The sequence below is a fragment of the Vitis riparia genome, chromosome 6 (genome assembly GCF_004353265.1).
Source record: "Vitis riparia cultivar Riparia Gloire de Montpellier isolate 1030 chromosome 6, EGFV_Vit.rip_1.0, whole genome shotgun sequence".
Classification (NCBI taxonomy): domain Eukaryota; kingdom Viridiplantae; phylum Streptophyta; class Magnoliopsida; order Vitales; family Vitaceae; genus Vitis; species Vitis riparia.
The window spans coordinates 7,395,736-7,423,339 of NC_048436.1; the positions used below are offsets into that span (position 1 = coordinate 7,395,736).

Sequence of the window (27,604 nt, forward strand, 5' to 3'; positions counted from 1 at the left end):
AGTCAATCCTAGTTTTCCTTTAAACTAAATTGCACTTTTCAGAGTAAAATTTGAAATTTTGTTAAATTGATTATTTTTATAAAATATTTGTAAAGTTACTTGGAAATTGGCTCTTAAATCTTTGAGTTCCTCCAAAGATTTCAACTTTAGTGGTTTTTGTGAGTTATCATGTAAAATAATTCTAAGTACAAGTATTTTACTTCTACGAATGGATGAGTGAATTTTATTTCATGGTAACTATTGGGATACAACCTTTTAAAGCATGATATGATATAATAATAATTAGATTTCATTAATATTTATATTATGATTCTAATTCTCTTTTCATTATGCCATTTATGCATTATCTATGTTGAACATTCAAGTCTATATCACTTATATTGTACATGACTAGGATGCATTAGGAGTTGTACAAAATATCCAAATCGTGGTTCCTTGCAAGTTGATGACTTATTCACAATTAGTTCATGGACTTACGTCCATTTAAGGTTGTTGCTCACTACCTCCTATTTGAAGGGATGACTTATATTGTTCATCGAGATGAGGTTACCATGATGAGTGCACTAATATGTATGATTATATATTGGACAAAACCTATGGTGAGCCATGACATTAGCTATTGGGTATCCATGACTTCTCTAAACTCCTATGCTACATGGGCTCTCAATCTTGAGAGAATATTGAGCTAGTGATGAGGTTTTCAATGACTTGCACCTATGGATGGTTGTTTTAGGACAAGTGGCAACATATATTTTCAAGATAGACATCATGATATCTTATAGGTTTGAGATAGAGTGTCTTTGGGTGATCCTAAGGACTTGTGATTATGAAATTTGTGATCACAATAATTTTTGAAGTGAAATTTGATATATGCCTTAGAGAAATAAAATATATCAGTTGATCATATAATAAGAGGATTTGAGACTTAAGGATGATATATGTAATATTGAGAGATTGATAGCATTTATTTTGTTAGATTACAAACACCAATTTATGTGGAGCTTGCTTTCAATTGTCAGTAGGTTAAGGACCCGAGTTTCTATCTCGATTTAATATCATAAGATATTGGAGTGTATTTGACTCTCTATAATAGGATGTTGAGTCAACTTCAAAATTGGATTGAGAGAGTTGGTACTTTCCTATGAACATTAATGGTCCATACTCGAGCCCATATTCCTTGGTGACACATTATTTAAGGGATAGTTGAGTCATTTATTCATATGTGTGCATAATGGTGTTTTGGAAAATATGCAAGGTTATATAAGAGCTTATGAATGGTTTTTCTAAATTGTGTGAATTAATTAATTAGGGCCTAATAACTAATTAATTGATTAGAACCCAATGGGATAAATTAAGTCACTTAGGCCCACAGAGAAGCTTATATAAACTCCCTTATATATTCCCCCCCCCCCCGAAAGAAAGAGAAGGACCTATTAAAAAGATTTTTTTTTCCCTAAAAATTATTCTCTTTCATTTTCTTTTAAAAAAAAAATTATTTCCTCTTTTAAAAAATTCCAATTGTTTTCTTAAAAAATCTTATTCATATGCTCAAAATTCTTATTTTCTTCTTTAAAAAATAATATGATTTTTCTCTTAAAATTTTTTATTTTCCTTTCCAATTCTATCCATTTTCTCCAAAATATAAAACAAAACCAAAAAATAAAATAATAATAAAAATAGTAATAAAATTGTATAGGCTAAGGGTAAGAGGGCTTAAAATTTCTAATCCAATGGGTTTAAAATTTATGAATAAAAAAATAAGGGGATTGTGAATATACAAGTAAAAGGAGATGATAGAAATAGTTAGATAGTTTTCTTTCTTTAGTAGTAAGAATAACTTAGTTTTAGTTTTTAAACTCTTATCTATTTTTTTTAACCTTCCCTTAATCTTCAATTTAATGAATTTCCAAAATTTTCAATTAACCATACTTTTTTTTTTTTTTTCAATTTTAGCTTGCAAATTTACATTTCTAGTTCTTTTCTTAATTTTCAACATGCTTAGATAATCTTTAATACTCCAAGGGTGAGAGGATTTAAGGTCCCCCATATCTCAATTCAACTCTCCATTAGTTTATTTGTGTCTAGTTTAAAAGAATTTAATTTTTATTAGTGATTGCAATGACCACAAGAAGCTACCATTGGGAGCAAACTGTATGTTGTATTGGTTGTGAGGCTGCAAGTCAAGCAACCTTATGAGCATACCTAAGTATTATTTTAATGATTCTTTGAACTAAGCATAGGTTTGATCTAAATTATCTGATTGCAAGGATCCTAAAAAGAGCAATTAGAGTGAGATGATCTGTATTGAGACTGTTCTTGTTCAATTCAAGCAAGAATCTTTTGGTATAAATCTTTGGCCCAATCCTAAAGTCGTAAGCACAAGTTTAGATCCTTGTTAATGACTTGTACCTAAGAGTAGTGATCTTAGAATCTCTACTATGGTTTGCTTTTCTTTAATTTTCTATCCTTTAAATTCTTTCTCTTCTATTTATAAAACCACTTTTTTGAGCTTCTAACCGAATCAACACTCATATCTTAAAACTTGGTACTTTTGTTGTTGCCAATCTAATGTTCCTTGATGAGATGATCTAACTGATACATAATTGTTAGTTCTTTTTATTTTTGGTTCAAGAATTTAAAGTTTCAATGACAGATTTGGTTTAATTTCTCTTTATAAGACTTAACTATTAAATATATTTTAGAATTTGGTAAAAGAAATGAACTAGAGAATGTCGAACTAGACACATTAGAGGTGTTTAGAACTATAGCACTGACTACTTTTAAAGGTGTTAGAAATTGTATTGTGGGGCACTTGAAAGAACATTCAACCCTAAGAAAAGGTTAGATACTCTTGGTTGGAATCCTTCATTAAGCTCTAAAAAAACAAAAATATGCAAAAAAAAAATAAAAATGGTAAAAATCATACCTTTTTAACTTTTAGTGTCATTGGAGACAATTATTTACTTCTCTATTACTTACAATTTTCTTCCTATGTTTTCTTAGGGTTACAAAGAGTAGAAATGGAGGAAGAAAAGGAACATGTGATGTATATTTGGTTACAAAGGCGTTTGGATCTTTTCATTAGATATTTTTTGGTAAAATAATTTATGTTTCATATAGAGGTGTAGAGAGATTTTCATTAGAGGTTTTTTGGTAAAAGAATTTATGATTTTAGATTGAGGTATAGAGAGATCAAGGAAGACATTAATAGATATTTTTTATAAATGGTTATTTGATGAAAAGAGATATTGAAAATGCAAATTTTGAAAATAGCCGTTTATCTTTTAAAAAATATGAAATATAATATCTTTTGAACAAAAATACCCTTTAAGAAATTTTAAATTTTTATCTTATATCAAACACTTTTTGGATTAGGGATTAGAGATCAGGGTAAAAATGTCAAAATGAAATTATAGGTGCAGATTTTAATATATATGAATATTTTTCAATAAAAAATTTATTTTTTTAAATATCAATATTATTTCATCCTTTTAATAAAATATTTCTTCTATATTCTCATTTTTCCCCATGGAATTTTATATAAAATAAAATAAAAAAAGTCCAAATGAGCAACACCCATCTCCTCGCCAAAAATATCTAAAACAACAAATGAAATAATTGATTAAAAAAATGAAATACTCTTATATTTGTGAATTTATCCTATTTCATATTTTGATTTGAAGAATAATTAATTTTTGATATAAATTTTATTGATTATTTTAAGTATTTACAATATGTAAAACAAAAAATATTATTTTTATAAGAAAATAATAAAAGTATTTTTATAAAAAAAGAAAAAAAAAGTTATATTTCTAAAATTGAATTTCGAGGGACCTTTTTAATCTAATAACCCAAAACAAATCCCCACTTTTTAAGTCTCATGCTCCACTCCGGTTACTATTCATGTCCCTTTTCCTTTTATCAATTCTGCTGTGACTGCGCTTTCATTTTCCAACCAACCTTCCTTCACTTTCTCTCTTAGCTCTAAACCCTTCTCCATCCTTCTCCCACACAATTCCCCCTGGTAAATTACCCTCTTTTCCCCCTCTTCTTCCATAAACCCTAGTTTTATTTAGGTGATTTTCTCTCTTTCCAAACAGAAAGCGAGGATATTGTTGGCTTTTTTGGTTTGAGTTTGATCTGATCGTTTAGGGTTTTGTGATTCTTTTTGATTTTTTTATTCGGAATTTTGTTGAATTTTGTTTTCTTGGTGAAATGATATGTGGTTTTTGTGGTGTTGGTTGTGTAGCAAGGAAGGGTCAGGGAGGAACAATGGCTATAGCAGCCCCTGGGCAGCTTAATATTAGCGAGTCTCCATCTTGGGGGTCCAGAAGTGTGGATTGTTTTGAGAAATTGGAACAGATTGGTGAAGGCACATATGGGTGAGTTCCCATTCGTCAATTTCAATACTTTCACCATCTATTTCATTTTGCACTGTCTTCGGTTGGATTTAATTTTGGTTTTTGGTTTAAAGATTTTGTTATAAGATTATGAATTGCGATTGGGAGTTGTGTTTCCGTAGAATGTGATATGTATAATTTCATGTAAAAGTTTGTGGTTTCTAGTTAAATGTGATGGTTATGTAGTGGAATCATGGTTTAGAACTATTTTGATATTTGGGTAGCTAACTTCAATTGAAGCAGAAAGCCTCTACACCAAGGGCCAATGAATTGGGAAATCCCTATCTCAATCATTTGGGGTGAGTAACAGAATGTTAAGTCATTCTCTCCTTCTCCAATGGGCATTTTTCAAACACCACCAACTTATTCCATTATGTCGATATATAATTGTTGAATCCATATTGTCTGTTAGAACTCTAAAGGGTGGGATTGGGTCAATTTGGGATTCAAATTGCAAGTATAAGGACTATGTAGACACACGACACTAGTAAATCTGCTTGTTCGGTGCATGTGGTAAGTTCTTGTGGGAAAAAATGGAACCATAAATAGATACTTAGTGTTTTAAAAAAAAATACAAAAATGTTTATTGCTCCATTGTCTGAGTAATAAACAATAAATTTAGTATTGATCTTTTTAAAACTAAATATGTGCAAGAGCTAGTATATCAAGGAAATGGAAATTTTAAATCAAATAAACTCACATGAGAACTGCTAACTCTTTTCATTGGAGTTGGTCCCATTATAAGTTGAATGCCTTTATTTCTGTCTTTATTTGTTGTTCCCCTTTTGGAAACTAAAAGTTCAAATTGAGATGGTGGCTCCTACACTGGATCCAATTAAATATCATCCCTAAATTGTATTGAGGAGAAATAAAATTTCCTCAAATGAAAAAGGCTACCTTGGTATACGTATGATTTCATATCTTATAGCTCTTTTTATTAATATATATCTTCTCATTGCTTACTTATAAAAAAAGAAATAAGTAAAAAATTCCTGAATTGTATCGAGGATAGCTGATGGTGAACGAATCACATAGTGAAGTTTAATTGAAAAAAATGATGTTTCTCAAAAATCGTCAAACAAAATGAATATTCGTCAACAATTCTTAGATACAAAATTAAAAGGAAATTTCCGATTTGTTATTAACTCATCCAGCATAATTTTCATAGTTTCTCTATAATTTTTACTAGCCTTAACCTTTTGACACTCAAAATTCTAAGGGGTTGAATTTGGCTCACAATGCATGAAACCTATATTAATGGACACTTAAAAGTATCCTGTTTTGGCATGATATGACAATTCTTTGCATAGGGGACATGTGGTTGGAGATACCTATTGATTGGCTATGTACCCAATAGAGGCATTGCATGGCAGTGGGTTCTCATTCTAATCGAACGCTATGCCCTTGGCTTGTTGGGGTGGTGGACCTTCTGTAAAGGTAAAGGGTGTAACACTTGAGAGTATTTCATGTTTAGATAATCTGAAGGATCATAATTCTGGAGGTCTCCCTCTTTGGACAGAAAAACTATTCGTTTGCTGGGTAGCTATCTTAGAGTGAACTTTGCAGGTGATTCCTGCAATGGAGGGTGGAGCATTATTGGTCCTCTCCACCACATATGCCTTCTTTCAGGGATTGCTTGAAAGGTTTATTCTGGTTCAGACTGCTTCAAAAGGCATCTGATTTGCCTGTGAGTTCAGACTGGAGGTTCGAGGGTTCCTTGCAGATGATTCCAGGTGATGACTGTTTGGTTGTGTTCGTGGACAATGTACACAGTCTGCACATGGAAGTGAGATGCAGGGTTTGTATCAAGGAGCTATTTGGATTGCTCTCTTTTGGTGGAGTTTCAAGCTATCCTAGTGAGGGGAGTCCCAGGAATTGGACTCTGAATCTGAGATGGCTTTATTTTGTAATTAGGAGAGTTTTTCTCTATGAGAAACTGAGGATTGGGTAGGAGGGGTCTGGACTTTATCCCTGTAGATATATGTTCAGCTGAGGGGGTCGTGGAGCATTTGTTTAGGCATCAGGCAGGGTTGGAGCTATTAGGGGTGGTTCAAGTATGAAGGAAGAATTCTAGCTCTTGCACCTAAAGTGGTTAAGGCTTTTTCTATTCTGGAGCTTATTGCTTGGAGGTAGAGCAATGAGCAAAAGGTGAATTAACTCAAGGGAAGCAAGAGGATGTCTCAGATTAGGTTCTTTGCAAGGCAAGTTTTTTGATAGATTTTTTTATTTATTGTTTTGAAGGTGTTAAGGAAGAAGGATTGAGTCTTTTGAAGCCCCATAAAAAAAACTGATGGGGTTTGCAAGAAAGGAGTAACTTGAAGAAGGGAAACATTAGATAATGTTGAAATACGTAAGCAGAAAGAAATTTTAAGCCACTTCATTGACAGCTTTCTAATAAAAAATGAGAGAGCATTTCATTTTAAAGATGAACGAATAAAGAGACAGGCTATCCTTGAACAAGGCTCAAAGGAAGGTGCACAACACAGATAAAGGAGAAAGAAACACTACCAGCAGCTACAAACCCCTCAAGAACCCTTATAATGCTCCAAGCAGACTGCTCATTTCATGGCTAAGAAGTCTGTTTCCCCCCTTTCATATTTAGTCACTAAACTGATGACCGAGATCCACCTCAAACTTTTTAATGAGGTCCACTATCTCCCTTGGGAAATGGACATACAGGGCTTCCTGCCTGTGATTGCCCATTGTTTTCTATCCATTCTGTAATTGGGGAAGAATTACCCTCTATGAGCACTGTTACAAAAGTCTGGAGTGATAGTCTTTCTGGGGCCTTCAAGGTGTGGTAAAACCTCAGTCTTAACTTCATTCTCCTCTCAACTGACTTAGAATAAGCCGAACCTGAGCAACTCATTCTTAGAGATGTAGTTTGCTCCCCATTTCCCAGTTGCACAACCGTTTCCATCGAGGCTGCCTATCCTCCTATTAAAGCATGCCTCCTTTGCGATCCCTTTCAAAGTTAGCTCCACCTGTCTATACTTATGCAAAAAAGGTTCTGACATTTCTCTCCTTCCAACTGACCTTGATCAAGGCAGAAAGCATGTGAAAAGTGCTTGAAGGGACACAAGAAATATGAAAAGAATTTTATTAGTAGTCATTAGAAGTTAAAGAATTTTACTATTAGAGCTGATAGTGACCAGAACTCTTGCTGCTAAACAATAAGTGAAACAAATGTAAAAAGGATTTCCCTTGTCCTTTTTTAGATGCCTGCTGGTTTCCGCTGTATACGTTTTGTGTACTTTGGCATTTTATTTATACTATTTCCTTTTACCTATCAAAAAAAAAAAAGGCGTAAAAAGGAGAGGAGGAAAGTATATGGAACATGATTTGATGCTGTGGGGAAGGATATTACTCTCAGTGATTGAGTTGAATCCACATGCTGGATAGAATGATGGAAGACTGAGTTGGGAGAAGGCTTGATTGAGTTGATTTAAGTAACTTGAAAATTTTATTTTATGTTTCACTGAGTCTCTCTCTCTCTCCCCCCCCAGTTTGTAATTTATTTATCTGCATTATTTTTCTTAGTGAACATTGCTTTCCATTAGGCAAATGTTTAGAACAATTAAAGATATGGCCATGGGGGTTACCTTCTAAACATGTTTATTTGGGTTCAAAAGAACTCTGGTTTCTTGAATTTGTTCCCTTTTAGTTTGTGATGTTATCCGCAGGAACTTGATTGTTTCATCTGTGTATATGCAGTCAAGTGTACATGGCTAGAGAAATCAAAACAGGGGAAATTGTTGCTTTGAAGAAAATACGAATGGACAACGAAAGAGAGGGGGTATAATTTTTAAACACTTAGATATAAATGACTATAAATTTTGTTGGCATGTTTTTATATTATAGAGATTCAAACTTCTCTTCTGAAATGTATTTTGATTTTTCATCAGTTCCCCATAACCGCCATTCGTGAAATTAAAATTCTAAAGAAGTTGCATCATGAAAATGTAATCAAGTTGAAAGAGATTGTAACTTCTCCAGGTATGTTTTGAATCTTCAGTCACTTCTATCTCTATGTTTTTCCAGTGATTCTTTGTTCTGTAAACTGCTCTTCTGTCTATCTAGTTTAGTTAGATATTAAAGTTTTGGGATTGTTCACCAGGTCCTGAGAAGGATGACCAAGGGAGGCCAGGCAAGTACTTTATTGTCATGTGCTATGTTAGCCAATCATGATGTTAGTGCATTGCATGATTTCCTATGTTGGTTCACTTATCACGTGAGGATATTTTCATGAACTTAAAAAGTTACAGAAATATTGCCGCATAAGCTGGTCCTTACTATGTTTATCTATCAAAAAAAAAAAAAAAGCTGGTCCTTACTAGAGTACCAAGAATTTCTGATATCAACTTCATTACTTGGGGTTGCAGATGGTAATAAATACAAAGGAGGCATCTACATGGTTTTTGAATACATGGACCATGATTTGACTGGTCTTGCTGATCGTCCTGGGATGAGATTTTCAGTCCCTCAGATAAAGGTATCACAAATAACCTGAAAAATTTCTTTCAGATAATTAATGATGATGCTTGACCTCTCTCTCTCCCTTCCTCCTCCCCCTCTTCCTCATCCTGCTGCTTCCAGTGTTATATGAGGCAGCTTTTGACGGGGCTTCACTACTGTCATGTGAATCAAGTTCTTCATCGGGATATCAAAGGTTATAACTAAGACAAGTTTTTTGTTATTTGATCTTCTTTTTTATTAATGAGGCTAAGCTAAGCTGTTCTATATTTGTGCAGGCTCTAATCTTCTAATAGACAATGAGGGAAATTTGAAGCTTGCAGATTTTGGCCTTGCCCGGTCATTTTCAAATGATCACAATGGGAATCTTACAAATCGTGTTATTACCTTATGGTACAGGTAAGCAGTTAAACTCCCATGGGTAGAGAACTCAGATTTCAGTAGCAGCCCCTTTCTATTCCTCAAGGAGCATTAACTGTTTAACCAATCCCAATTTGAACAGACCGCCAGAGTTGCTGCTTGGGACCACAAGGTATGGTCCAGCTGTTGATATGTGGTCAGTTGGCTGTATCTTTGCAGAACTTCTGCATGGAAAACCTATCTTTCCTGGAAAAGATGAGGTAGGTTGCTCCCTATTGTTGTCGTTTCTTTTGGTTGGAATAGTTGGTGAGATTCTTTTAATCAAGTGTACTTGAACAAATAATACTTGAACAAATAATTTAAGGACTGATGGTCATGAACTAGACTATTCACTTTTCTGGATATGCAAACTGTTCTGTTATTAAATTCTGTTGGATGTCACACCATAGAATTAGGTTTCTTCTGGGAAGCTTGAACTCCATGTTCACCCTCTATGACTAAAAGGTATCGAATAATCATTGCCCACTAATATACATGTCCAGATATTGGCCATTTCATGTGGATTTGGAGGAAAAAACAAAAGAAAAATGCATTCTCCTCCAGTGTGCCTGTCTGGATCCTGACAAACACCACAAAGACTACCCAATAGTTTTAGTTCTAAACCCTTCATCTTCTCTCAAGGAAACAATTCTGTTTGTGGCCATTCTAAGACATGTTTCTCAGTTTCTTGTGAGAAAGATGAGTTTCTTTAGACTTTAATACAATTGCTTTTACTGATCAAAGAAAAAATGAGTTTCTTTTGACTGGCCTTGTCTGGCTTTGGGTCTTCTGCAAATTCTCAGTTAGAATTTCTTCTAGAATAGTCTTGTTAGCTATTATTATTGTTGTTGTTTTCTGATTTTGTTCCTTTAATGATCATGAAATTGTAATAAAATCATAAGAAATCATGTTTCAAGTAGGAAAAAGTCAGTCCCAAGGTTATAATTCAAAGTATGGTTCACCTCCTAACAGCTTGTTCAAGAGGACAAAATTGATGGGCTGGAAGAATTTTAGTCAATGATTATTGTGAGTAGTATGTACAAAATCAATGCTATTTTTCTCTTAACAATATTCATCAAATCCTCCTGGACACCATCTCTCACTAACCAATTGCATGTCCCAGAAAAGGAAAAAGAAACCTATTAAAAGGCCATCAGCTAGCTTTTCTATTCTGATTGATGGGAGGGCTAGGATTTGGATTGGATCCTATAAAGGTTCTAGGTAGGAAGATCCTTTGTTTGCTTTCTCTTCACCCTCGGGGTGGATATCGTAAGTAGATTGATCCTCAGAGAGGAAGGATCAGGTTTGGTAGGTGTTTTTTTTTTTTTTTTTTTTTTTTTTTTTTTTTTTTTTTTTTTTTTTTTGAGGTTGTGGAAATCATTTAAAGGTGTTTCATCTTCAATCCATTGATATCAATTCTCTTTGGCTTCTGAATAAAAAAATTGACAAAGGGTGTGGTGGCAGTGATCTTATTAGCTGTTATGTGTATGCTTAAGTTTTCAGTTTTTTTTTTGTATGAGGCGGGGTTGGGTTGGTTTTAGTTCATATTAGAGCCTTTCTTGAACAGAGTGGTCATGGAGACTCCCTAATGGACAAACTTCTCTTTGTTACTCTGTCATTAAGAGTACATATGGTTTGCATTGTAATGATTGGGATGCTAACCCTGGGGTGAAGACTACTCGTCAAAGCCTTTTGATGATACTGCCAAAGAGTTCAAGCCTTTCCGCCTTGTAGATTCATTGTCGGCAAAGGATCTAAGATCAGATTCTGGGAAGACTCTTGCTTAGGAAGTTTTCCCCTTGTTATTCCTCTCCTCATCTTTATGCTCTTTTTAGAAGGAATAACTCCCCAATTTCCTGGTTATACTCCTGCAGCTCCTACCTCTTAGCATTTTGGTTCCCATAAGAATCTCATTGAGTAGTTGATTGCAGATTTGTCATCACTCTTTATGTCCCTTGAAATGTAACTCTATCCTTTGCCCTTGAATAGAGAAATTGGTTGATTGGGGCATTTTTCACTTTAAAATCCTTCTATAGTTCTATCTTTTGCTTTCAAGAAGAATACATGGCCTATTCTCTATCAACCTAACTAATTCAGAGATCCAATGCCTCCCCTAATATCAAAGTATTTGCTTGGCTAGTGACTCATAAGATCTTTTGCAGCATCTATTTGCTAAGGGGGTGTTCAACGGGTGGTTGGCAGAGATATGCTAATTGTAGCCTTTTAGGGATTCAGCAGGGGCTTAGGAGCAAACTTCTTTGGCACTATGCTCCAGTTGGCCAGTCTCTGGATGATCTGGACTAAGAAAAACTTCAGCATGAGCAAGGAGAGGCAGAGCTTGCTTTTCAACAAAGTTTCTTTGAAAGATTTTGGAATTTATTTAAATAATATATTTCTTGCTTTGTCTTTTTAATTTTTATTTAATTTAAAATTCAATATGCTCATATTTTCATTGGGGAGTAATAAGGAAACTCTTATTTTGGTAAAAATGCTTTAGCAATGTGTTATACTAGGAATCTATTTGTCTTTAACCTAACCCTTTAGTGCCCATTTGGTATGCAGGCATAATAATGAAAATTTATTTATTTATTTTTCTGTCATAAAAATCATTTTCAAATGGTGATTACCACATGTTTTTCCTATGTCTAGATGCATTTGAAAGATCTGAACATACTTCTTTTTCAAGTTTCATTTGAATCTTTGATCTTTAGTTCATTTAAGGAGAATCTAATCATCCTTTGGAATTTATAAGCAATCCTTTTAAAGATTAAGTTTTACTCGAGTTCCAAGAAGCGAAGAGTTTGGAACTACCTTTCTTTGAGGAAGAAGTCCGATTTTCTTTGATGGAAATGAACAGAGATAAAGCCCTAGGCCCGGATGGCTTCACAGTGGCATTTTGGCAATCATGCTGGGACTTTGTGAAGGAGGAGGTCATGGAAATGTTTTAAGGAATTTTATGAACAAAGTTCCTTTATCAAAAGCCTAAATACCACTTTTTTGGTGCTAATCCCAAAGAAAGGAGGGACTGAGGATCTTAGGGATTTTAGACCTATAAGCTTGTTAGGGGGATTGTATAAATTGTTGGCTAAGGTGTTGGCAAACAGGCTTAAGAAAGTGATAGGAAAAGTGGTTTCTTTGGATCAAAATGCTTTTGTGATGGGTAGACAGATCTTGGATGCATCACTAATAGCAAACGAGGTGATTGATTCCTGGCAAAAAAAGAAAAGAGAAAGGGCTAATCTGTAAACTGGATATTGAAAAAGCTTATGACTACATCAATTGACATTTTTTAATGAAGTTTATGCAAAAGATGGGTTTTGGGTCAAAGTGGATGGGATGGATGTGGAGATGCATATCAACAGCTAAGTTTTCTGTCTTGGTAAATGGGGTGCCAACAGGGTTTTTTTTTAGCTCCAAGGGACTGCGACAAGGAGACCCTTTATCTTCTTACCTCTTTGTTATGGGAATGGAAGTGTTGAGTGTTCTCATAAGGAGGACTGTTGATGGGGGCTTTCTCTTAGGGTGTAGAATACGGGGAAAAGGAAGGACCGAAATGAATATATCTCATTTGTTATTTGCTGACGATATAGTTGTTTTCTGTGAGGCAAAGAAAGAACATTTAACTTATTTGAGCTGGACATTGTTTTGGTTTGAAGCTGCGTCAGGCTTAAGAATCAACTTGGCTAAAAGTGAAATCCTTCCAGTTGGTGGGGTGGAAGAGTTTGAGGAACTGGCAGTGGAGTTAGGGTGTAGGGTGGGGCCTTTGTCCTCAACTTACTTGGGACTGCTTTTAGGGGCTCCACATAAATCACTTTCTGTGTGGGATGGGGTGGACGAGAGAGTGCGTAGGAGACTAGCACTTTGGAAAAGACAATATATTTCCAACGGTGGAAGAATCACTCTCATAAAGAGCACAATGGCTAGTATGTCCATCTACCAGATGTCTCTATTTCGAATGCCCAAGGTAGTAGCAAGAAGACTAGAAAAATTACAAAGAGATTTTCTATGGGGAGGGAGAAACTTGGAGAGGAATGCCCACTTAGTTAAATGGGAGGTGGTGTGTACGGATAAGGAGAAGGGTGGGCTAGGCATAAGGAAGCTAGCACTTTTGAATAAGGCCTTGCTTGGCAGATGGATATGGAGATTTCCTTTGAAAAGGAAAACCTTTGGAAGAAGGTGATTTTGGTGAAGTATGGGCAAGAGGCCCTTGGTTGGAGTGGGGGTTTGGAAGGAGATTTTGAAGGAAACAAATTGGTGTTGGGAAAATATAGAGTTCACAGTTGGTAATGGTACTAAAATTAGATTCTGGACTAATAATTGGTGTGGCTTTGTAGTGTTGTCCCAAAGTTTTCCCCAATTATATGTTTTGGCTGTCCATAGGAATGCAACATGGATGAAGTTTGGGATCCGAATTTTGGACAGGGAGGATGGAATCTAAGATTCATTAGAGCATTTAATGATTTTGGAGCTAGATTTGGTAGGAGACTTGTTAACTGTTTTGAGGGGCTACAGCCTAACTTTGGAGGAGGATTCAGTTACTTGGAAGGGTGGGAGAAATGGAAAGTTTGGTGTTAAGGAAGCGTATAGATTGCTGATTACACCTAATGACATTTCTTTCCTGAAGAATTGCATTTGGGTGGCTAGAGTCCCAACCAAAGTTGTTTTTTTTGCTTGGGAGGCTACGTGGGGGAAGGTTCTTACCCTAGATAGACTCCAAAAAAGAAGGTGGTAGCTCCCAAATTGTTGCTATTTGTGTGGTTGTGAAGAAGAAACTGTAAATCATATACTTTTACACTGTAGAGTGGTCAGAGTTCTTTGGGAGATTGTCTTTGTCTTGTTTGGCATTCAGTGGGTTTTCCCATAAACAGTAAAAGAGGTGTTAATTAGCTGGAGGGGCCCTTTTGTGGGCAAAAAAAGGAAAAAGATTTGGAAATTCATTCCGTTGTGTATTTTTTGGATGGTTTGGAAAGAAATGAATAGATTAGCTTTTAGGGGGGGTTCTTTAGCAGTACAGAAACTCAAAAATTATTTTGTATGTAACTTGTGGAGTTGGGCTACATTGTATATTGGAGATGAGTCCTCTTCACTTATAGGTTTTTTGGAGTGGTTGACATCCACTTAAGGGTTGGTGAGGTTTTTTGTTTCAAATCTTGCTCTTAGAGGTATAGGCTTCCTTGTATACATCCTGTATGCTTTGTGGCTGTTTGCCTTTTGATAATATACTTCATATTATTTATTAAAAAAAAAAATTAAGTTTTACTTGAGTCAGTTGAGAATGGTTTCTTTAGGTTCTCCAATAAACGGAGAAGTTCTGTGATCTCAAGCTAAGCATGCATCAATTCCTTTCCATTTCTCATCCATTATTGTGTTTGGATCACTACCTAGGAGTGAAGTTAAAGATAAAATATTTCATTCCTGTGGAAATCTAAGGCCACTCATATCAGTATTTTTTTTTTTTTGATAGATGAAGATGTATTAATAATAAAAGAGGGTATACATAATGTATGCAAAGCAACCAAAAGACCTAGAAAAGAAGCACGAAGACACAAAAACCAGCAAACGCGCCCTACAAAGAGCTTAACCAATCCACAAATTCCAACATCGACAAAGAACTGTCCCGATATACAATTTAACCCAATCCTAAAAAAGGTTCAAAAAAGAATTTTTAATTTTTTGGTCTAAGCTTTCACAATTATCGAAGAGTCTCCTACTTTGCTCCCTCCATATGGTCTTTAACACCCATAACGGAACAACCTTCCAAGACTTTTTTCTTTTTTTCCCAACAAAAGAACTGCTCTAGCTTAAGAGAAATCCCTTAATTGAAGAGTACATCACTATTGTACATTGAACAAAGCAAAAACCAACTGCCCTAAATTGTGTGCTTTCTTGCAATGGAGGAGAATATGATCACCCATTTTTTCATCCTCTTTACACATGTAGCATCTATTAGGGATCCTCCAACCCCTCCTTTTGAGCTGATCAAGAGTCAAAATCCTAGCCCATGCAGCTTCCCAAGCAAAGAAGCAAAGAAGCTAACTCTCATTGGGACCCAAGAATTCCAAACTATATCATGAGTGAAAGGCTTCGCTTGTTTACTAGCCAAAGAGGAGTAGAAAGACTTACTTGAGAAGTTACCATTCTTTAACCCTAACCACGCCATAGTATCCTCAAAGCTCGACCTAATGGAGTGGTCATACAATCTTCCAAAAAATGCATCAACCTCCTCTAGCTACTAGTCATGCAACTGTTTAACAAATCTAGGGCTTCAACTATCATCATCCCAAACGTCAACCACCCAAGCATCTTTTGAAGAGGCTATAGAATCAAGAGCCAAAAATGATTCTCTCAAAGGTGTGTCACCACACTTGTCTATCTAGAACTTCACCATGTTGTCGGATTCAACCCTAAACCCTATTCTGTCCTTGAGCGCCTCCTATCCACCTCCAATTGTCTTCCACACAACCACACTATACTCCTCTATCATATCTTTCGTACACCATCCCCCTTCTTCCTATGTGTACTTTCCTACAATTGCTTGTCTCCAAAGGGGGTTCCTTTCACTCACAAATATTTAGGAGCATTTCCCTAACAGAGCCTTATTAAGGATGGATAAGTTTCTAGCCCCTAGCTTCCACTATCCCCCCATTCCATATATCTATCCACCCCTAAGCTCCTCACCAGAAAGTCAGACAACTACTGCACCTTTGTTTCTTGAAGACAAACAAGGTCGACTAAGTGTGAGTGAATTAGAGACTTGATGAGTTTGCGCTTTCACCTCTCATTGATCCCTTTAGCATTCCAAGATAGGATGCGTAACTCTTCATTGACAAACTTTCGCTAATTTCCAAAAGTTTTTTTGTCCTTGCCTGTCACTAGTTGAGTTACTTATAATTAACATGACATTCCAACTTCTGTAATTCCCTTTCAAACTTTGAACCAACAGGAAAACCTTTTTTCTGCCCCTGCCTTGTAACCTTCCATTTCTTTCTAAGTTCTAATCTCCTCAAATGTTGCAAGATCTCCTCTTCAAAACCATCAATTGGAAGCCCCACAAATTTGCTAAAAGAAGCTAGCTTACTAAAACTATCCCTAGTCTTAGCAAGGTTCCTCGCCAAATTCCTGCAACACCCTCTTTCTCCTCCCTTGAACTATCTCCAAAATGATTAGCCTGAAGGTCCACCAATGAGCTATCCTTTAGAATCATTCTAAACGGATCACCCCTTGCAACATCATCCATTGGCAAAGGTCTGTCCCTTTCCTCTGCATACCCCCACCAGATCAACCCCTCGTTTCATCGATCAACAATAACCATCCCCATTGATGGAGAAGAGAAGAAGAAGAAGAAGAAGGAGAAGATGGAGCCTCGCAACCCAAGAGAGAAGAAAAGGGGTTCTTTGTACTTTGAAAACGAAACGATTCTGCCATCAATGCTTTGTCCACTGGAGTGAGGGAGAACCTGCTACACTTCATCGGCGGGGACACTACACTCTCGGAGAGCTCTCCTGCTAGCACCAACCCCCACTTAGGGCACAGGTCTCCCTTAGAAGGGGAAAGAGGGTCTCGATGGGCATTAAAGCCTTCAAAACTCACTAAGCCCAAAGAGGACTCCTCGTGGGCCAAAGGAGGACCATGAGCCTTTTTGCCACCCACGGCCTAGATGCCCTTTAAAAGGCTTGAAGCTTCTTCTTTGGCAGACTCCACTTTGAGGCCTTAACTGCCTAAGAGGACTAACACAGTCCACCTTGTCAACTTCTAAAGCTACAGTTGCTATAGGATGTGCGCTGTCCTCTTCCCCCTTGTACCTTTCTGTCTCTTGCACGTCCAACTGTAGCTTTTCCACAGACAAAGTTTAGGAGGCCTTACTTTCAACAGCTTTCACCCCACCAAAGCTCCATACCTCAACCACTTTTTTCCATTGTCGAGAACCCACAAATCCCACTTTCCCTAGCATGCATGAAGTTCCCATCATCCTCTCCCTTTCTTTTAGCCTTTCAGTACAAGGAATCACTTGATCCACCTAAGGTGGGAGTTCCTACCACAATTGAACTGCAAAACAGGATTGCCTTACGACTACCTGTAGATTCCTTGACACCTTTCTCTCGTTTGTCTTGACCAAAACTTTTGTCCATTGTAGATTCTTCCACCTCGCAATCTCCTCATCCACCCCCAAGAAGCCCCCATAAGCATCACCCACCTGTTTCAAGAAAACTGTCCCAAAGGAACAACAATAGTCCCACTAGCCTTACCCAAGGACTTTTTGCCTGAACATCCTTTTTGAAACAACCAACCTTTGGGTCCCATCTATCAAGCAACAAAGTTTTCGTTTATAAACCCGCTCACCTTCTTGCAGAACCCTATTTGCCTCCCTTGTGTGTTCAAAATCAAATAGAATTAGTGAACCTGCCAACAAGGACAGAGAGGGATTCCCTTTTAATCTCTAGAGCTTCCTAGCCCACTCCTTTAAAAGTGTTAATGATGGGGTCTCATCTGTGGATTCTCACCAACTCCCCACCAAGCACCAACTAAGGTGATGCAACTTGTTGAAGGCGTTAACATCCTCAATTTGTAACCACACCAAGTCAACCTTACTCCCTTGAGGCACTCCCGCCTCCTTAATCAGAGAAGCATCTTTTGTAGTCCCCATAGAGTGTTTCATCTGAACAAGGAGAGCCATAGATTGTTCTAGCTGAGACTTCGCCTCGCAACTTCTCAACTTTTGAGCTAGAACTAACCACCCTCCCAGCAATCCCTTTCCTTCAGGGAAGATCAAGACAAACCTTTTTGCTTCCACTGAAAATCTGGACACAAAAGAAACCTTCCTGCCTCATTACTACGTAGTTGAAGCTTATAGCTTCTACTTCCCCCTAGCTAAGAATTGCTGAAGACATTCAATTTCGTTTTTTGACAGCAAGCTTCTACTCCTAGTAACAAAGCCAAACATCTTTCTCCAAATTAAATCCACATCAAAAACTTCTTCCCCTCTCAATTATAACCCCTGAAATCTTTCCTTTGAAGAAATCCACCAAAATCTTGAAGGATTTTGATTCAATCCCAAACCAAACTCTGCCTCTAGACATCACCACTCTTCTTCATCTCTTAGGAGTTACTCATCATTAGTTTAGTCAACTAATCTAAATATGCAGAAAATATACATAAAATCAAGAATAAATCAAATAAACTCCATGAAATTAGGAATACTTATTGGATTCCAACACTCCCCTTCAAGCTGGTTCAAAGATATCTTCCATCCCAAGTTTGCTAACCATAGAGTTGAATGTAGGATTCTGAACTCCCTTTGCGAAGATGACAACTAGTTGTAGTTTGGATGCAGCAAACGAAGTGAAAATCAGTCTACTAGCAATCTTTTCTTTAATGAAATGTCTATCAATCTTAACATGTTTAGTTCTATCATGTTGTACTGGGTTGTGAGCAATGCTGATTGCAGCCTTGTTATCACAATACAATCTCATAGGATTCATAAGATTAACTTGTAGTTCCCTCAATAAACCTTTTAGCCACATGCCAAAGGCCATGGCTTGAAACTTTGCTTCAGCACTAGACCAAGCAACTACATGTTGCTTTTTACTTCTCCAAGTAACCAAGTTATCGCCCACAAAAATACAGTACCATGAAGTAGATCTCCTATCAATAATAGAACCTGCCCAATCTACATCTGTGTAAACCTCAACTCTAAAGTAATTGTTCTTTGAGAACAATAAACCTTTTCTTGGAGTTGGGTTTAGGTACCTCAAGATTCTCAAGATTGCATCCACATGACATTCTAAGGGAGAGTGCATAAACTGACTTACCATGCTAACAATATATCTATATCTGGTCTCGTGTGGGATAAATAAATCAATCTCCCAACAAGTGTTTGATATCTCCCTTTGTCAATTGGTATTCCTTCAGTGATGGCGCCTAATTGATGATTTTGATCAATAGGTGTATCCACAGGTTTGCATCTTAGATTTCATTTAGCAAATCAAGGATATACTTCCTTTGAGTAATATAAATTCCCCTTTTTGATCTTGCCACTTTATTGCCAAGATAATATCTTATATTTCCAAGATCTTTGATTTCAAATTCATTTGCCAACTTTCCCTTAAGGTTCTGCATCTCTTCTACATCATTTCCAATGACAATTATGTCATCTACGTAAACAATAAGTGTAGTAATCTTCTTTTCAGGTGATTACTTGATGAAAAGAGTATGATCTCCTTGACTTTGGTGATAGCCAAATTTGAGCAGAGACTTAGCAAATCTCTCAAACCATGCTCAAGGGGATTGCTTCAAACCATACAATGATTTCTTCAATCTACAAACCTTTCCATTGCTGAATTTTCCTTCAAAACCAGGAGGCAAATCCATAAATATTTCTTCTTCCAAGTTCCCATGCAAAAAAACAATTTTTTTTTACATCAAATTGTCGAGTGGCTAATCAACATTTGCTGCTAAGGATAAAAGAACTCTAATGGAATTCATCTTTGCCACAAGTTCAAAAGTTTCTTGGTAGTCAATTGCATAGGTTTGTGTGTATCCTTTTGCTACTAACTTAGTTTTATACCTTTTGATTGAACCATCATCTTTGTATTTTATAGTGAACCCCCACTTGCATCCCACTTATTTTTTTTCTTTAGGAAAATCAACAATATTCCATGTTTCATTTTTATACAAGGCTTTCATCTCCTCATTTATAGCCTCTTTCCACCTAGGATCACTTAGAGAGCCTTTTGTACATTTTTAGGAACTGAATCCAAGGACAAATGAGCGATAAAGGCCTTATATTGGTGGCAAAGTCTATGATAGGACAGAAAGTTTGACAAAGGATGTTTAGTACAACTTTTAACACCTTTGCGAATAGCTATAGGAATATCAAGATTGGTGTCAAAACCATGATTAAGAAGAGAGGGATTAGAAGGATTAGATGTACCTAATTCTAGAGTTGATGAGTGGTCGTGTGTAAGAGAGATTGGGTCTTGCTCTTACATTGGTAGCCTTGGCCTCCTAGAGTAAACCATCAAGTTTGAATCAACATTTTCTGCTACTGTTGGTTTTATGATGTCGGTTTCTTTTCCTGCTGCTGGTTGTATGTTGTTTACCTCTTCTACATCACTATGTTCAGTAGCATGACTTCAATGGGTAAATGAAGCATCCAAGACTGATCTTCGTGCAGTATTTTCTCCCCTTGAAGATTAGATTTCTGGTGATAGGGTTGGTTTTAAAAAAAACTTACATCCATGGAAACAAATTTCCTTTGTGTAGGTGGATTATAGCACTTATACCCTTTTTATGTGGGGGAATAGCCCTAAAAAATACACTTAGTGGCTTTAGGATCAAGTTTGGATCTATTTTTGTTTGGGATATGGACAAATATAATACAACCAAAGACTTCGGGTGGAAGGGAGCCAAGGCAATTTATGTGAGGTAGGTGTTCGTTTTAGGATGTTTATTGGAGTCTTGGAGTTTAGGCTTTTTGTGGGCATCCTATTGATAAGGTAGGTAGCTATGAGCATCACATCTCCCCAAAAAAACTTAGGAACATTTCTAGCAAACATTAGGGCTCTAGCTACCTCCAACAAATGTCTATTTTTCCTTTTGGCTAACCCATTTTGTTAAGGAGTACCTACACAAGAGGTTTGAGGAATAATCCCATTAACCAAGAAATAATTTCCAAGGATTTGGTTTAAATCATGGTTTTAAAAACCGGACCGGACCGGCCGGTCCGACCGGTTTGACCGTCGGCCGGTCACCAATCCGGTCTGGTTCAGCCATTTGAGCCGGGAGCCTTAAAACCGGCGTCGGATCGCCGGAACCGTGGTTGGACCGATGAATGACCCGGCTGGTTTCAGGTGAACCGAACAGTTCTCCTCCCCCATCCAACGCTTCATCAGCCCGCTTCAGCGCCGCCGCCACCGCCATACAACCATCCTTCTTCTCAACCCCTCACAATGCCTTGACCCAGATTTTTTCCTGTTTTTGGTGCCAAACCCTTCCTTCTTTCTCGCCCTTCCCCACCCAGATTTTTTCCCTTTCCATTTCCGGTGCCCCGCAACCCTTCCTTTTTCCCAGTCGCGACGTCCCCACCTAGGTTTTTTCCATTTTTCGGTGCCCCCCAAAACCCTTCCTTCTTCCTCGCCCTTCGGTGCCAAAACCCTTCCTTCTACCTCTCCCTTCCCTACCCATCCTTCTACCTCTCCCTTCCCTACCCAGATTTTTTCCCTTTCCTTTCCGGTGCTCCCACCCAGATTTTTGACATTTTCTGGTGCCTCAAAACCCTTCCTTTTTGGTTGCCCAAATTTTTGACATTTTTTATTTTCCTTTTTGACATTTTCCTACCTTTTTGGCCGCTCTTTCAAATTTTTTATTTTTTTTTACTCCATCAACATTATTATTTATTTTATTTTATATTTATTATTTTTTTACTTCATGATTTTTAAAACTTGTGATTTTAATTTAAATGAATGAAAATAATTAATATTATCATTTTAAATAAATTTATGATTATTAAATAAGTTTTTGATTTAAAATTTCAAAATTTAAATTTAAATTCTGATTTTAATTCAAATTTCTAATTTGAAACTAATTTTATGATTTTTTAAATAAAAATTTAATTTTTAAATAATATATAAATTATTATTATTTTATTTTTTAAAATTTTAATAATATATAAATTATATATTTATGACGTCATCGGTTCGACCGCCGATCCGACCAATGAATCGTGAACCAGTAACTTTTCCAGTTCAATGATCGGCTGACCTCACAATTTGCAATTTTGCATTAAACTGGGTTCAAATCATTTGATGGAACTGTTTAAGGGTGAGGCTAGTATTTGTTTTTTCTTTTAGGAGATAGATCCATGTGGTTCGAGTACAATCATCAATAAAACTTATGAACCATTTTGCTCCTAAATGACAAGGAACTTGTGAAGGACCCCAAACATCAGTGTGGATGAGAGAAAAGGGAATTTCACTTCTTTTATTACCCAAAGGATAAGAAATACGGTGATTTTTTGAGAACTCACAAACTTTGCATTGGAATTTAGAAGGATCCAAGTTGATACACAATTTAGGGTACAAGATTTTCAAAAAGACAAAACTTGATGCCCTAATCTTTCATGTATTAACCAGAGTTCTCTTTCTTTTTCTATATTTCCTTTTATTTGATGAACTTGAATCTTTCCTTGCTCCTCTGTAACCAAGTAATAGAGACCCTCTCTCTCTTTAGCACTACCAATCACCTTCCCCGTAGTTAGGTCCTGAAACACACAATGAGTGGGAAGGAAAGTTACAAAACAATTTTGAAATTTTCTTAATTTACTGATGGACAATAAGTTATAGGATGTATTTGGGACATGCAAAACAGATGAAAGAGTGATATTGGGAGTGACTAAAACATTGCCTTTAAAACTAATAGGAGTCAAAGATCCATTAGCAACCTGTACTTTTTGGTTACTAGAACATGGAATGTAGGATAGAAAAACATTAGACTCTTTAGTTATGTGATTAGTTGCCCCTGAATCAATAATCCAAGTTTTAGAATGAAGAATAGTAGAAGTACCAAGGGCTGTTTTAAAAGTACCTGATTGTGCAAAAGCGCAAGAAGTGGAGGAAGAGGAAATTGTGCAAAGCCGCAAGAAGTGGAGGAAGAGGAAACCTCAGATTTTCCCACAACAGTAGATCTAGTTGTTCTTTTGTGAAAGGGACTCTTTAAGGTTGATGTTGAACTTGGTGTCTTTGTCGTTTCTAAATTGTGTGTTACCGTGGCTGTCCTTAGCCCTTGATTGTGGCTTTCCATCCAATTTCCAGCCCATCTCTCTAGTGTATCTTTGCTTATTGTAATGGTGGCAATTGAAGGTTGTGAATATGATAGGCAAGGCTTGGCAATGAAGGCCAAGAAGAAGAAAAAACTACCAGAAACCTTTTTTCAGTTCTGATACCAAGTTGGAAAATAAAATCTTCTTCTTATTTCTTTGAAAAATTAGTACAAATATATATACAACTTTCAAACTTGTACAATAAATGGAAATAGAATAAGACAACTGGCCTATTCCTAAAAATCCTCTAAATTACAACTTCCTTAATTTATATAGTCAACTAATCTAAATATGCAGAAAATATACACAAAATCAAGAATAAATCAAATAAACTCCATGAAATCAGAAATAATTATTGGATTCCAACAACTTAATGAGTCACTAATTTTAGGAAATAAATCAGGAAGTAAATCAAGTCAACTGTACAGAAAAAGAAACAAGTTCCAATCAAATCCCAGCCTACTTAGGCTTTATAATCCGACAATTATTGTACCAATTTTCCAACACTCCCCTTCAACCTAGTGAGTAAATGTTCTTTATTCTTTGCTTGCTTGTGATAAATTGAAATGATTGAGCAACAAGTCCATTGGTCAGTACATTGGCCAACTGTCTTTCTAAGGATGTATTTTGTGGGGGTGGGATGCATACCAACCCTATCCAACTTTCTCCTTGATGAAATGATAATCAAATTTAACGTGCTTGGTTCAGTCATATTGAAATGGATTGTGGGCTATATTGATATTTGACTTGTTATCACAGTAGAGTGTCTTAGAACATTTCCAACTTATTTTAAGCTCACTAAGAAGAATTTTTATCCAGAGAAGCTCACATAGTCTATGTCCCATGGCTTGAAATTCTACTTCAACACTGGACCTAGCAAAATGAATATGTACTCACTATGTTGCACATTATCTGGGACTCATGTTGTAGACCTAAGAAGGGAAAGAATCATTTTCCAATAGATTCCTGCCAGACAGTGATCATAATCAAGCACATCTTTATCATGAATGCATCTTCAAATTCCCAAAATCTATAAATAATGCCTCATTCTTTAGTGGACACATAAAATAAGCTAGAGGAATTGAAGATCATTTGCAAGTATAGTATGAGTTTTGTGATCTTTATAGAATTGTGCTTCCTTTCTGTTTCTTCTTTTCTTCCTATGGGTTTTATGATTCTTGTGCTTGTTGATCAGTGTAACATTTTTAATTTATATTTCATGTCTGTCAAAATATGGAAATCTGAGTATTTATAAAGTAGATGTTGGCTTAAGGCTTCCTGACAAGAAACTAATTCTCTTGTATGTGTATATGTTTGTGTGTATTTTTAGTCTCCACATTGTTTTTGAGGTTTTATGCTGCAATAAATTCTCTTTTTCTATTTTGACTTTTATACTACATATATAATTTTTTTTTTTTTTTTAATTCTTGTGTATGTGTTTTTCACATAACTGGAAAACTGTACGAGGGGTCTTTTATGCTATTGACTATAATATTGAGTTTGATTATTGAAATAACTAGTGCTTCAATGTGGCAAACTGCAGTTGAGAGAAAACCTTAACTGTGCAGGTTTTCATTATGGTTCTTGTAATAATAATGATAATGATAGTAATAATAGTGTGCATTTTTGCTAAACCAAAATCATGGAAAAAATAATAATGGAAAGACCTGTAAATTAGTATGCATTTTTGCTAAAGCACAAATTTTTTATCATTTTATTGAACCTGTAAATTAGTGTGCATTCTTATTTGCTAAACCACAGATTAAACTTACAAGTTTTTTATCATTTTATTGATTCGCCATCATACTAAAACCTGCAATTAATGTATACATTTATTTGCTATGCCAGAGATATAATTAAAACCTCTAAAAATAAAATAAAAAACCTGTAAATTAGTGTGCATTCTTATTTGCTAAACCACAGATTAAACTTTCAAGTTTTTTTATCATTTTATAGATTCACCATCATGGTAAAACCTGCAAATTAATGTATACATTTATTTGCTAAGCTAGAGATATAATTAAAACCTGTAAATTAGTGTGCATACTTATTTGCTAAACTGCAGATTAAACTTACAAGTTTTTCATCATTTTATTGACTTGCCATCATGGTAAAACCTGCAAATTAATGTATACATTTATTGTGTATACATTAATTTGCTTGGTAGAGATATAAAACAATAATTTTGTCAACAATCTACTGATTTTGCTGTAGATATATGGTTCATAGAAAATTGCACCTATATTTTAGTATGAAAAAAATAGATGAAAGAGATAGAATTCACTATTACTTTTCTTTAGTTCCTTTTCCTTTGATCCTTATTGCAATATACTTCTCATACGACACTAAGGATAATGTTATTTCTCCTTGTATTGATTGTAGCCTGAACAATTAAATAAGATCTTTGAGCTTTGTGGAGCTCCAGATGAAGTCAACTGGCCTGGGGTTTCCAAGATTCCTTGGTATAGCAATTTCAAGCCAACAAGGCCAATGAAGAGACGTCTTAGGGAGGTTTTTAGACAGTAAGTAAATCAACGTATGGTGCTCATATATATTGTAACACCCTTGATGAGTTGTAATATAATTTAGCACAAGGTCACAGCTAAATTTTAGTCCCTTCAATCTGTATGCTTACTCTCCCCATCTTCTTTTTATTTATTTTTGGGCATAATAGCTTTGATCGGCATGCTTTGGAGTTATTGGAGAGGATGCTGACCCTTGATCCATCTCAGGTATCACATTAAAGGCTACGTGTCTCTTCATTTTTCTACTTTTCGATTTGATTAGCCCACATGAAGTTTTTGCTTCTTTGCCTACTAGCATTTTTGGCTTCCAAATTTCTTCCTGGATTCTGTATTCTAATTGTCATTTTAGTATCTTTCAATGAGAATGATTCAACAGGAGTATTATTTGTTTAAAGGAGTTGATTTTAGCATATACACACACTTATATTTCTCTCTCCCTCTCTAATATTCTATGTCCCTTTTTTTAAAATTACAAAATGTAGAGAATATCTGCCAAGGATGCACTTGATGCTGAGTATTTCTGGACTGATCCTTTGCCTTGTGATCCCAAGAGGTTTGATTTCCATGGTTGCCACAATTTTCTTTTCCTGTTTGTTTTTCTAAACTATTCATTTTAAATAATTACTGATTCTTAATATTCTTCCATTTTAATTATATCATTGACTACAGCTACTTTTCCTTGGATCAGTTTACCAAAATATGAATCTTCCCATGAGTTCCAGACAAAGAAGAAGCGCCAGCAACAACGTCAACATGATGAGACAGCGAAACGTCAGAAGCTTCAGCATCCACAACAGCATGCCCGTCTTCCACCCATTCAGCAGTCCGGGCAAGTACATGCACAGATGCGGGCAGGACCTAACCAGCCCATGCATGGTTCTCAACCCCCAGTGGCTGCAGGGCCCAGCCACCATTATGGGAAGCCCCGCGGACCCTCTGGAGGGCCAAGCAGGTACCCTCAGAGTGGAAACCCCAGCGGAGGATACAATCACCCAAACCGTGGAGGTCAAGGTGGTGGTGGTGGTGGTTACGGCAATGGACCATTTCCACCTCAAGGGAGGGGTCCACCATATGCCTCAAGCGGAATGCCTGGTGCAGGTCCTCGAGGAGGTGGCAGTGGTTATGGAGTTGGTGCTCCAAATTATCCTCAAGGTGGTCCATACAGTGGTTCAGGTGCTGGTCGCGGCTCAAACATGATGGGTGGGAACCGCAATCAAAATTATGGTTGGCAACAATAATGCATTGATGATGATGAGCAGTCTGTTACTTGTCAAGAATCTACTGAAATGAATTATAGAAGAAAAAGAGAATCGACTTGGTGCCTAGTACCTTTTTTTTTTTTTTTATCTCTATTGGCCACAAGGGACTAGAAAAACATATGTACAATACATTATTTTTTTAGGTGGTTGCTCTACCATTTGAAAAACAGGGGAGCTGCAAAATCTGAGGTTATACATTTCAGTATGTTGTATTTTTTATGTAAGCTATGTCTAAGAGGAATGACATGGACCTGTCTGCTTAAGTAATAGTTGTGTTCTCTAAGACAAGTTTGTGCTTGTTGGTTCAATTATCTTGGAAACTTGTTATGGTTTCAGTTTTATTTACGGTTGGATCATCTTATGAATTACTTTGTGCATTGATCTGTATCTTGTGAATTTACTCGTTTACTGATAGAAATTATTAGGTTATAATACAAGGTGCCCTGCCTTTGCCACATTGGTTCGGAATGGCTAATATTTGGTTTATGCTGTGACCTAGAAATCTTTTTGCTGTGCAGGTGGCTGTTCAGGGATGAGCAAGTTCATCAGTCACTAGCTCTTTTATGAGGTGGAAAGCCAAGGCTTCAGAAAGGCATTGAGAAAGCTACTCTAGATGTTGTTTTTGATATGGATCAACACACCCAGGTGGAAACTAAAAATATAATACTTAAGATTCTTATCTTCAGCTTCTAGGTGAAGTTTGTGGCTTTTACTTGATGGTTATAAACTATG

At 36.2% G+C, this 27,604-nt stretch overlaps 1 protein-coding gene across 2 annotated transcripts; it reads left to right on the forward strand.

The window, feature by feature from the left end:
- The first annotated feature begins 3,892 nt into the window (after positions 1 to 3,892).
- On the forward strand, positions 3,893 to 27,237 carry LOC117916359 (cyclin-dependent kinase C-2-like). Of its 2 annotated transcripts, none has more exons than XM_034832314.1 (13): positions 3,893 to 4,076; positions 4,250 to 4,382; positions 8,115 to 8,196; positions 8,306 to 8,396; positions 8,518 to 8,547; positions 8,783 to 8,892; positions 8,997 to 9,069; positions 9,152 to 9,272; positions 9,376 to 9,493; positions 25,471 to 25,610; positions 25,763 to 25,820; positions 26,096 to 26,166; positions 26,302 to 27,237. In XM_034832314.1, the coding sequence occupies exons 2-13, from the start codon at positions 4,273 to 4,275 to the stop codon at positions 26,849 to 26,851; spliced, it is 1,554 nt and encodes a 517-aa protein (XP_034688205.1). In that variant the 5' UTR covers positions 3,893 to 4,076; positions 4,250 to 4,272; the 3' UTR covers positions 26,852 to 27,237. The 2 variants fall into 2 exon arrangements, with proteins under 2 accessions (XP_034688205.1, XP_034688203.1); XM_034832312.1 differs by having other exon boundaries at positions 3,893 to 4,024.
- The last annotated feature ends 367 nt before the right edge of the window (positions 27,238 to 27,604 follow it).